General features: G+C 39.3%; 1 protein-coding gene across 1 annotated transcript; it reads left to right on the top strand.

Annotated features, from left to right (window-relative positions):
* The first annotated feature begins 955 nt into the window (after positions 1–955).
* On the top strand, positions 956–11,926 carry abcg2b (ATP-binding cassette, sub-family G (WHITE), member 2b). Its single transcript, XM_086082620.1, has 15 exons — positions 956–1,205; positions 2,111–2,170; positions 2,507–2,624; positions 2,694–2,849; positions 3,779–3,936; positions 6,067–6,218; positions 6,299–6,391; positions 6,806–6,957; positions 8,569–8,720; positions 9,621–9,710; positions 9,791–9,915; positions 10,609–10,763; positions 10,843–10,932; positions 11,650–11,702; positions 11,779–11,926. Exons 1-15 carry the CDS (start codon positions 1,018–1,020, stop codon positions 11,924–11,926), a joined length of 1,890 nt encoding a protein of 629 aa, XP_085938746.1. The 5' UTR covers positions 956–1,017.
* Positions 11,927–11,946: the final 20 nt, after the last annotated feature.

The raw sequence follows: 11,946 nt of genomic DNA, 5'->3' as shown, positions 1-11,946 counted from the left end.
TTCCACTGAACTCGCCCTGCTCAATGCTCATTGGAAATGTTAACCGAAACGTATCTTTACAAAAAGCCTTAATGTCCAGATGACGCCATGAGTGCGTTGTCGTATCGTGGGAATGAAGAAATGGGAGATTTTGTTGTACTAACCTGTTTTCGAGCGAAAGTACGGTGTATTTTTGTTAAAATTACTTATATATCACATTATTATGATATATTAAATATATATCTTCGAACTCAAACATTTTCCTTAACGCAGCATATTTATTTTAGTATATTTTCAATATATAGTTTCAAATATTGACAGTATGTAGATTTTTTTTCTGCTGTAATATTTATCATTGCTGGTTGGTAAACCAGCTTATTGTGCATTATCTCCACCTCTGCGGACTGGCAGAATGTGGAAGATTCTTTTAAACATAACTAACTAACTAACTGAAAACATTCACTCAAATATAGTTTTATGGGCGAATTGTCACTCACTCACTCACTCACTCACTCACTCACTCACTCACTCACTCACTCACTCACTCACTCACTCACTCACTCACTCACTCACTCACTCACTCACTCACTCACTCACTCACTCAAAGTCAGACCAGATCAAGTCTGTGCGTGTGCAGTACTAATTAAGGATGGAATACAAGAAAATGTTGATGGGAGCAATTGAAACACTTGTGATAATTTAAAACTTCACGAATCAGTTGTTTGAGATGTGTTTTTGGGCTTGTGCTTGTTTGCCTCATGAAAAGTCAGCCGCTGGTCCCAGTAGCCATTATGTAATCGCAGTACTGTACAGTGCTACCCTACTGCAAACTATGCATGCGCATTAACATTGTTAAATTAATGCAGGTGGGTGTTTATGGTTTTATGCTTGTTATCAGATGACCATCTTAGGCTGCAGCTGATGAGATTAGATGTTGAGTGCATGGAGAGTTCAAGTTCACGCTGCCCTTTTTTTTTATGCCGGAGAGTCCAAAGATGAGATATTTTTTATGGCAGCTTGCACGTTTCCGTGTTTCCCATGAAAACGTCGACGCTTCCATTTGCTTGTCACATTTTGATCATGACCAAGCAGGACACGTTTGCCTTGGAGGGTTACTTCCAAGAACGAGGGCCCACGCTGACTTTCAGCAACCTGCACTACTGCGTTCAGGAGAGCAGATGGTGTCGAAAGAAGCGTCCGGAAAAGTACATCCTCAAGGATGTCAGGTAAAAGGCAAACATTTCCACATTGTGTTTCAAAAGCATTAGAAGTTGGTTTCTTTATGTTTTGAAAATAAAATCAGTAATACATTTTGCACTTTATTCTCATTATTTATTTGTTTTAGTAATAAAAAGCTCTCCAGCGATATTTTGTTTAAAAACCAAACTAAATATTTTTTGGATTTTGTGTTTTTGTTGTTATTACTGCATGTAATTTATTGATTTAAAAATATGTATTACTAATACAAAACATGATTGTTGTCCAACAAAATTATAGATATTGTTGGTAAAACTACCACCACTTGTGTGTGTGTTTGTGTGAGTTTTATTTATTTTTAAATAACTCATTACATACTACCATGATTATTATTGAATTTATTATACACATTAATAACAAATGATTGCTTTCCATCAAACTTGAATGTGAATTAACAATTTAACATTTAGAATTACATATTATGTAGAATTGTTAATATTTTTTTAGTTTCTGAGACATTAATAATCAAAGCATGATCCCCCCCCCAAATCTAAATATTATTATTCAAAAGAACAAAATATGTGTATATTTAAATGTTTATATTGTAAATTATAATAATTGTTAAGTGTGTGTTATTTGGAAAAACAACACAGTATTATATATTTTTCAATGTATGTACATTAATAAATATGTATTAAATACATTACATTTAATTCTATTATTTTTATTAATTTTTTCATCACTTTGGGTACATAGAGAATTATGATTACTACTTGATTTTCAGCCTCTTTTTTTTTTTTAAACATGGTGACTTCAGACGGTACAACATAACTTAATCTTTGTATGCACAAATATTAATGCTATGGAGCTAAAACATGACATTTCCGAAAAGAAAATAGTATTGGATGAATGGACATTTGTTTTGTTGTTGCAGTGGCATCATGAGACCCGGGATGAATGCCATCATGGGCGCCACGGGAAGCGGTAAAACATCGTAAGAAGCGCAACTTTAGGCACCCAATGTTATATTTGTAAACAAGATTGTACACATTTTGATTTCTTGACCGAAATAGCAAAAAAATGCAGGTCATTGTTGACCCCACTAAAAATAGTATAATTGCCTATGGATGCCATAAGATGTTATTTCTAAACACTTCCTTGGCAACAAGTAATATTTTTGTTGCGTTGACCTGAGCAAAAGTACAACAAATTAAGGCAAGAAGCTTAAGAAAAAAATCCAATAGGTGAACTTGCAAATGCTGAGCTACTTAATTGCAGTAACAAAGTATTTGTACTTAATTACTTTTCAAAGCTGTGTCTTGACACTCAGGCTCCTGGATGTCATTGCTGGGAGAAAAGACCCCGCCGGACTCCGCCAAGGGAGCGTTCTGGTGGATGGCAAGGTTGTGACCTCTGACCTCAGGCTCAGTTCTGCGTATGTGGTCCAGGTACGTCACGAGTATGTCACACACACACAAATTTGGGGTGATGATCACATGGGCGTTGTGCTTTCCCAGGATGACATCCTGATGGGAACGCTGACCGTGCGGGAGAACCTCCGCTTCAGCGCCAACCTGCGTCTGGACCCCCGACGCCACTCGTCCGTCGACAAACGCGGACGAGTGGACGCCATCCTTGGCGAGCTGGGCCTGAATGACTGTGCAGACACCAAGGTGGGACGTGCTCGCCTCGGTGACAATTTGGTGGCAGCAAGTCGATGTAAATTTACAGCCGCACGGACCACGTCTAAACATTTGCACAGCTGGTCTAACACAATTTGGATTCTGAGCTACGTGTCGGACATGCGGTGGCTGTCAGACGTACTTCATACAGGAATTCGTTTTCCACATGAAGTAGTTCAGAGTTCAGTTCCAGAGTAATAGTTTTGGAATTTTTATAAATTAGTTTTTATTTTATTTTGAGTTGTGTTTTTTAAATTTAGCTAGCAGAGTAGGTTTGTTTGTTTATTTATTAATAATTTTGTTTTGTTTTTGTATTGCATATTTCTTGCAAGATTTGTTGTAAAACGTAAAGAAAAATTTTATTTTAAAGATTTTTCAGTGCAGTGCATAATACTACTTTGAAAGTCAGATGCATTACAACTAGTGCTGTCAAAGTTAAAACATTAACTCATTGATTAATCCCGAAAAAATATCGCATTAATCATGTGGTAATGTAGAAAATGAAAAAAAAATTTCACAGGGGGTACATTACTGAAAAAAGGTTGAGAACCACTGCTCTAGAGCACAGTGCCATGTCTCCGTTGAGACATATTCAAAGGGATTACGAGGAGCCGCTTTGATAAGGGTTGACTTCGGTAGGCTGTGTTCACACCCACAGCGGCGCAAATTACCCTCTTGTAGATACTCGCTCCCGCCTTCTCGTGGATTTATGCCACCCGCCACGCCAGATTTGGGCTCGTCATGAAATATTTTTTTTAATTTGATTTGAGATAAAAGACTGCTGTGTAGTCTAAGCAAGTCAAACTATAATGTGTTGTAAATACCTGTAGCAGTACAAGTAAGTCATCATCATTTGTTGTGAGCTGCGGTGAATGACGTGTTATTGCAGTCAAACGGGTCTTGTTGGTGCTTGCGCGCAGATCGGGACGGAGTTCCTGCGCGGCGTGTCGGGCGGCGAGAGGAAGCGCTGCAGCATCGGGATGGAAATTATCACCTCGCCCGCTCTCCTCTTCCTGGACGAGCCCACCACGGGCCTGGACTCCAACACGGCCAACTGCATCGTCGCTCTACTGCACAAGTACATGAAAACAGCGTGCACGTTTATTGAACATAAAAAAAAACAAAGCAATCCCATATGGAGGTAAATATGGTGCAAAACTAACTTGTGCAAAAATTTTACTTACTTACATGTTACATACATACATACAACACTTACATGTTACATACATACATACAACATACATATTAAGAATACTTCAGTCGACTGAAGTATTCTTAATATGTATGTTGGTTGGCGACGACGTGTCCTGCTTGTATCCTTCCGCGAGTCCCGCCACCGTCGTTCGCTAAACCAATGAGGTTGCGCTCCAATCCGCTCCAATCCTTCTCACTTGATTGGTCAAAACAACCCTTCATTACACCAGAGCCCGCCCCCTTCTTTACGAGTACAAATCACGGCGCTCTACAAGTACAAATGAGTTTTGCTCCATTTGTAGCGCGACAAATGGGGCAAAACTCACGTCACTGAACAGCAGCAGAAAACCCACTTGTGACTCCTAGTGGCGACTTCTTTGACTACAAGTTGTCATTTCTACAGGTACAAATCACAACTTTTACAGGTACAAATTTTTTTTTGTACAGATACAAATCATGACTTTTACAGGTACAAATTTGTTTTTACAGATACAAATTTGTTTTACACATACACATTTTTTTTTTACAGGTACAAATTTCTTTTACAGACACAATTTTTTTTTTTTACAGGTACACATTTCTTTTACAGACACAATTTTTTTTTTTTACAGGCACACATTTTTTTTACAGATACAAATCACGACTTTTACAGATACAAATTTAGACTTTTTTCTACAGGTACAAATTTTTTGCACAAGTTAGTTTTGCACCAAATTTACCTCCATAATTTACCTCCATACAAAACTCACGTCACTGAACAGCAGCAGAAAACCCACTTGTGACTCCTAGTGGCGACTTTTTTGACTACAAGTTGTCATTTCTACAGGTACAAATCACAACTTTTACAGATACAAATTTATAGTTTTTGTACAGGTACAAAAAAATTTTTGTACAGATACAAATCATGACTTTTACAGGTACAAATTTGTTTTTACAGATACAAATTTGTTTTACACATACACATTTTTTTTTTTACAGGTACAAATTTCTTTTACAGACACAATTTTTTTTTTTTTTACAGGTACAAATTTCTTTTACAGACACAATTTTTTTTTTTACAGGCACACATTTTTTTTTACAGATACAAATCACGACTTTTACAGATACAAATTTAGACTTTTTTCTACAGGTACAAATTTTTTGCACAAGTTTTAGTTTTGCACCAAATTTACCTCCATAACTGAACAGCAGCAGAAAACCCACTTGTGACTCCTAGTGGCGACTTTTTTGACTACAAGTTGTCATTTCTACAGGTACAAATCACAACTTTTACAGATACAAATTTATAGTTTTTGTACAGGTACAAAAAAATTTTTGTACAGATACAAATCATGACTTTTACAGGTACAAATTTGTTTTTACAGATACAAATTTGTTTTACACATACACATTTTTTTTTTTACAGGTACAAATTTCTTTTACAGACACAATTTTTTTTTTTTTTACAGGTACAAATTTCTTTTACAGACACAATTTTTTTTTTTACAGGCACACATTTTTTTTTACAGATACAAATCACGACTTTTACAGATACAAATTTAGACTTTTTTCTACAGGTACAAATTTTTTGCACAAGTTTTAGTTTTGCACCAAATTTACCTCCATAACTGAACAGCAGCAGAAAACCCACTTGTGACTCCTAGTGGCGACTTTTTTGACTACAAGTTGTCATTTCTACAGGTACAAATCACAACTTTTACAGATACAAATTTAGAGTTTTTGTACAGGTACAAATTTTTTTTTGTACAGATACAAATCATGACTTTTACAGGTACAAATTTGTGTTTACAGATACAAATTTGTTTTTACAGATACAAATTTGTTTTACAGACACAATTTTTTTTTTTACAGGCACACATTTTTTTTACAGATACAAATCACGACTTTTACAGATACAAATTTTGACTTTTTTCTACAGGTACAAATTTTTTGCACAAGTTTTAGTTTTGCACCATATTTACCTCCATAATCCCAAGTACATCAAGTCAAACTCCATGACGTGTTCGTCCTCCAGACTGTCCAGGCGAGGCAAGACGGTCATCTTCTCCATCCACCAGCCTCGCTTCTCCATCTTCCGCCGCTTCGACCACCTGACGCTGATGCACAAAGGCGAGGTGGTGTACGCTGGGGCGAGCCAGCGTACCCTCCAGTACTTCACAGACCTGGGTGCGACCCGCCGTCACACTGATGGAACGCCATTCGTTTCTTGCTTTTTTTTTTGCTAACTTCAACCCTTTTCGCTTCAGGCTACCAAATCGAGTCCTTTGACAACCCAGCAGACTTCTTCATGGACATCACCAACGGCGAAGCTAAGTCAACCCTAGAGGACATAAATACAAGTACGCAACATGATGCAGTGGTTGCCAATATTGATTCAGAAAAGGCACCTGTTTTACATTTGACAAATTTCACAGCACATCAAACAAAAATGTCACAAAAAGTAGTGTTGATCTCTCGGCTTGTTCAGTTGAATCCAATGCTATGATTCTGTTGTATGGAATAGCAACAGTTAGCTACGTATGCTAATTGTACCTGCTGCTATCAAGCGAAAGAGCATTTAGTTGTTCATCTGCGCTGTCACGATCCGTCGCTGGCATAGATACACGAGATAAACAAAAGACGTTTTCAGTAGATAAGAAGTCCATTTCTGGTCCAATCTAGTGCAATTTGGCACAGCATAGTGTTTAGCGATTCACTACGAGTACTAGTCAATAAACAACCACGTTCACGTCATGACTTTTTACCTCCGCCAGGCGAGCGGAAGAACATCCTGGCGGTCAAGTTTTTTCAGTCGCAGCTGTGCCAAGACATGCTGCATGAGCTGGACCGCATCAATCGTAGCCTGGCATACGAGGTCAAAGGTCAGGAAGAGGCGGATGGATACGCCACTTCCTTCCTCTACCAGGTCAGCCGCGCACATCAGTAAATGCCTGGAATTAAACCGAAATAGTTGAAATTTGCTAACATATATATATATATATATATATATATATTATTTTTTTTTTTTTTAATAGCTCAGTATTATTCATTCGGAAATGTCATCATCATTGCTCTTTTATTTATTTTTTAATTTTTTTTAAATTTTTTAATTTTTTTGTGTGTGTGTGTGTGGGTGAGTATGTGTATGTGCGTGCGTGCGTGCGTGCGTGCGTGCGTGTATTTGTTAGCTCACCAGAAAACCTATTAGAAAAAATCTCATACCGTTCACCTAAACCGAACACCAGGAGACCCGAGGGGACCAAAGAAAACCAAGGAAGGTGAAATCCAGCACCGACCAGACACCCCCCACCAGAACTCCTCCCCAGCCCAAGAAACATCCAGACCCCGACAAATCCAAAAAACATAAAATCAGGGAGGCCTCAAGAGACCGAAGGAGAGACCGAGAAAAGGAAGGAAGGAAGGACAGACGAAGCCGCGTGAGATCCGCAGACACCAGCCAGCCTCCACCGATTCAACGACCTGAGGAGGAAACAGATTGTGTCTGAGTTTCGGTAGATGCTGGTGTGCATGAAAATCTCCACCAAAGAGGGGAGCCGTCGACCCCCGCCGTAACAGAGCAAGCGCAACACCTCAGGGCCCCCCAGGCCGCGGCAGCGCCAAAGGACGACCCCCGGGCCCCGCCAGGGCCACCGGCCGGAGAGCAAACCCAGGAGCAGGAGCGCCCCCCCGCCTCAACACGGCCCGCGCCCCCGACCCAACGCAGCAGGACGGGGCACTGCAGGCCCGCCAGGCACCCCACCGGCCCCCAACCCCCGCACCCCCACAACCCCCCAAATTTGGTGTACTCATTTTCCACCAAATTTCATGTTGCCAATTGAATTTTTAAAACGAAGAACATGACGGCCAAAATGAGCCTAAACTTAGTCGCTTCTCAGCAAAATGGCAGACTTCATGTGTTTTTCCAGGCACGGCTTTTTGATATTTTTTTTGTCTGCGTACTCCGAATTGATGTTGCTTACCAAATTTGAGATTGCTAAAAGAAACTGGCTGATATTGAACAAGTTTATATTTTTAAGTAAATGGCCAAAATGAACCTACAATCACCACCTGGCAGCGAAATGGACAACTTTCTGTGTCTTTTCAGGCAGGCATGGCTTATTGAGACTTCTTTGCAGGGTCTACTCATGATCGAGACGGTCATGGTGCGAAGTGAAACTGGCTACGGGTGCTGAATTTTCAAAGTGGCATTGCCAAGTTATTCGAGTCTCCTTTTATGACCAGTCGTCAAACTCTGCCAACCTGCTCTGCCCACAAGCATTAAAAAAAAAAACCTCAGATCTCGTACACATTTTTATGTTGCTCATCTGTCCAGTGGAGTTGCTTGAAATATGCTAATAACATTTAAAAAAAAGATGGGGGGGGGGGGCGGGGTTTACCGAATGTCAATTTTCTCCTGAATGAACAAAAGGAAGTTGGTCTGCTGCTGCTTGGCTGCCCATTCGACGAACCCCATTTATGACCATCATCACACCCATAACACAACTTTATTGTCTTTGTGTTTGTGTGTGCGTGACAGATGCGTGTGGTGTGTGGCAGGACGGCGCTGAACACGCTGAGGAACCCGCAGACGTCGTACGCCCAGCTGGCTCTCAACATTTTCTTTGCTGTCCTCGTGGGACTCATTTATTTCCAAATGCCTTCAACGCTGCCTGAAGCTTTGCAGAACAGGTACACTGCGCATCAACGATGACAATTTGTATTATTTTTTAAAGTAGATTTGAATTCATTTGATTCAACAACATGTTCAATAATGTATGGATCATTGCACTTCTCATTGATAGTGTTTTTATTTTAAAATATTTAATTATATTATACATTATACATATTGCTTATATTATTGATTGAATACAATATAAGAATATTCAATATTAATATTTAATAATATATAAAAAAATACATAGAATATTGTGTAATAAATAATTATTCAATGCGTCCAAACAATATGAGAACAAAGTCATTTTTGTAGATACAAAAGTTGTATTTTATGGAGAATTTTTTTTTTGATTTTCGGGCCATTTGTCATTTTATAGCTCTGAATTTTTCTAGATAAAATAATATTTTGAGAATAGTCCTATTTTTTATTGTCATGTCCAATAATAAATATGAGTTTTTATTTAAAAATTATTTTAGAAAAAAAAACTTGTAAATAATGTAATTTTTTTGGTCTTTTCCAATAAAAAGTTTTTTTTAAGCATTGTGATCATTTGAGAATGAAGTCCTTTTTTTCTAGATAAAATAATGGAAAATTATGTGGATATATCTTTTTTTCTGAATAAAATGACTTATGAGAATAAAGTCCTATTTTTCTAGATAAATTGCAAAATTAATAACGCTGTCCTAATGGTGGTTAAAAATAAAAATAATATCATATTTTACCTTGATAAAAAAGGTGACACAGTAAACACTATTTAGGGATTAGGGAGGGACTCTCCTAATTTTGACACCATGTTGTCATAACCAGAATTATCAGCAAGACATTTTTTTTTTTTATGCTGAAAAAAATCTGTGAATACGCCAGTGTCAATAACAGGAGCACACCGATTGCGAGAACTAATTTTCTTTGGGCAGGAGCGGCGCGTTTTTCTTCCTCATCATCAACATGGTTTTTGGAAATCTCTCCGCTGTGGAGCTCTTCATCAACGAGAGGGCCATCTTCATGTGAGCCAAGTTTTTTTCAACACTTTGTTCCATTTTGATGGGGAGGGAAAGTCCATTTTTTGCTTATGTTTGTCGCGCAGCCACGAAAACTCCAGCGGCTACTACCGCACGTCCGTCTACTTCCTGTCCAAGATCTTTGCCGACCTCATCCCCAACCGCATCGTTCCCATCTTTATCTTTTCTGCGATCGCCTACTACATGATGGGTAATTAAAGGAACGTGCATGCAAAAAAAAGCGTACCAGAACATTTGAACTTTATTTGGGGTTAGTGAAAGGGACTTTAAAGGGGAAATAAAGCCCTGTTTTTGTTGTTGTTGTTGTTGGAAGAATATGTGCCAACAATAGTCAAAACACAATATTCTGGTTAATAATGTGATCAAGAAATAAAATAATTCAGCAATCTCAGAGGGCCGCCATGTTGGGCAATATCACCCTCAGTTGATCAACCAAACTTAACGTCTTAATTACACTGTCCACCGTATGCGAGAAAGTCACATGACCAACCCGAAAACAGCTTAGGCCACTTCCTGCGTATGCTGCTGTAACTAGCATAACTACTATTAGATGCTTTGAGTAAAATTTTAGCTTTTTTTTTTTCAATTGTAATTTCCCCACCTCAATGGTGGAAAAGGTTTATTTAAAAAAAAATATTGTTAAATTTGTAGTTAATCAATTATTAGGGCCTGACCGATTAATAAACCGGCAGATTTAATTGTCCACTATTAATTGTTTTAAAATTGGCGAAAATACAATTTTGATGATTTTTTTCTTCCTCATTACATTCAAACATTCCCAAATCGGAAAATTTTGGCAGGTTTTTCTCTGCTGTAAAATTAAACATACTGAAGGAGATTCAAGGAACCAAAAAAGAAGGTTGAATGTATTCATTGTGTGCAGGACTGAAGTCGGCATTTTTGGCTTTCCTGTGCTTTGCGCTGACAATGTCCATGGTCAGCCTGGCGGGGGTCAGCTTGGCCTTCCTGGTGTCGGCCAGCGTGTCGTCCTTTGCCATGGCCAACATCCTCATCGCGCTCCCCTTCGTCTTCATGATGGTTGGGTCCGAGTGCGCCCTTGCTCCTTGGCGGCGGCGGCTTCCATTTTTATTTCCATGGGGTTTGTCCCTTTTTGCAGGTGTTCGGCGGCTACCTGGTCAACCTCAACGGGATGCTGAACTGGCTCTCTTGGCTCAAGTGGGTCAGCATCTTCAGATATGGACTCAATGTAAGCGCCTACCTCAGGCCCAAAAAAATTCTTGACAAAAATATTTTCTATGCAGCCCCACTTGTCTAAATACAGTATTCGGGTTCATATCAAGTTAGTGGGATATGGGTTAAGCAACAAATCCAGCCGTTTTTATCAATATCAGAAGGCGGCCATTTTGCCACGTGCTGTCGAGCGACAATGACATCACAGTTGCTCAGGTCTCTGCTAACAACCAATCACAGCTCAGCTTCAGAAAACAGATGAGCTGTGATTGGTTGTTGCCTGAGCCACTGTGATGTCATCTTCAGCCGAGAGCAAGTGGCAAAATGGCCGCCCTCTTGAGATGGATAAAAACGGCTGGATTTTGCTGCATAACTCATATTCCACAAATGTAATATCAATCAGAACGATGAAAATGTACTTATCAAACGATCCTGCAGTCAACAACTGTGACAACTTCCTGATCGGCCAAAAGAGGGCGCCAAAACAACAAATATTTGCCAAATCAGGCAATAATTAATCTAACGATATAAATGATAGATGATTATGTCTCCGATAGACGTCGTTATATTGCACAGCAATGTAAATAGAGAGATAGCAATAGAAATAGACTGGAAATAATCCACTCAGTCAAAAGTCAAAGTCATCACACACAGGTATGACGTATATTTGTGACACAAATACTGTGAACATTTTGGACAATAGAAATCAATACCTCTTTTTTCTCTCCGCCAGGCTGCGTTCATCAACGAGATGGTGGGACAGTTGTTCTACGCCAACACCACCATGTGAGGAGAACCACAAGTCGAAGTCTGAAAACAGCTGAACCCAAACTCACGGACTCATTTGTGCCCCCTTTTCCAGCGTCCCCGGCGAGTTGTTCCTCCGGAGTCAGGACATCGACTACTCCACGTGGGGCTTCTGGCAGAACCAGGTGGCTCTTCTGGGGATCATCGTGGTTTGCATGTTCTTGGCCTACGTCCAGTTGCGCAGGATCAACCGATGGAAGTGATGCATGTTTTTTTTAAATTA

The sequence above is a fragment of the Leptonotus elevatus genome, chromosome 8, assembly GCF_054856555.1.
Source record: "Leptonotus elevatus isolate MCC_2025b chromosome 8, RoL_Lele_1.0, whole genome shotgun sequence".
NCBI lineage: Eukaryota > Metazoa > Chordata > Actinopteri > Syngnathiformes > Syngnathidae > Leptonotus > Leptonotus elevatus.
Note: the sequence above shows the minus strand (reverse complement) of the source record. Positions and strands in the feature narration are given on the sequence as shown.

Excerpts from the sequence above, each read along its gene's own strand:
- abcg2b (XM_086082620.1), top strand. The coding sequence starts at position 1,018 with ATGAAAACGTCGACGCTTCCATTTGCTTGTCACATTTTGATCATGACC. Across the intron at positions 2,625-2,693 it reads GTTCTGCGTATGTGGTCCAG|GATGACATCCTGATGGGAAC; the intron begins GTACGTCACGAG and ends GTGCTTTCCCAG. Across the intron at positions 11,703-11,778 it reads TTCTACGCCAACACCACCAT|CGTCCCCGGCGAGTTGTTCC; the intron begins GTGAGGAGAACC and ends CCCCTTTTCCAG.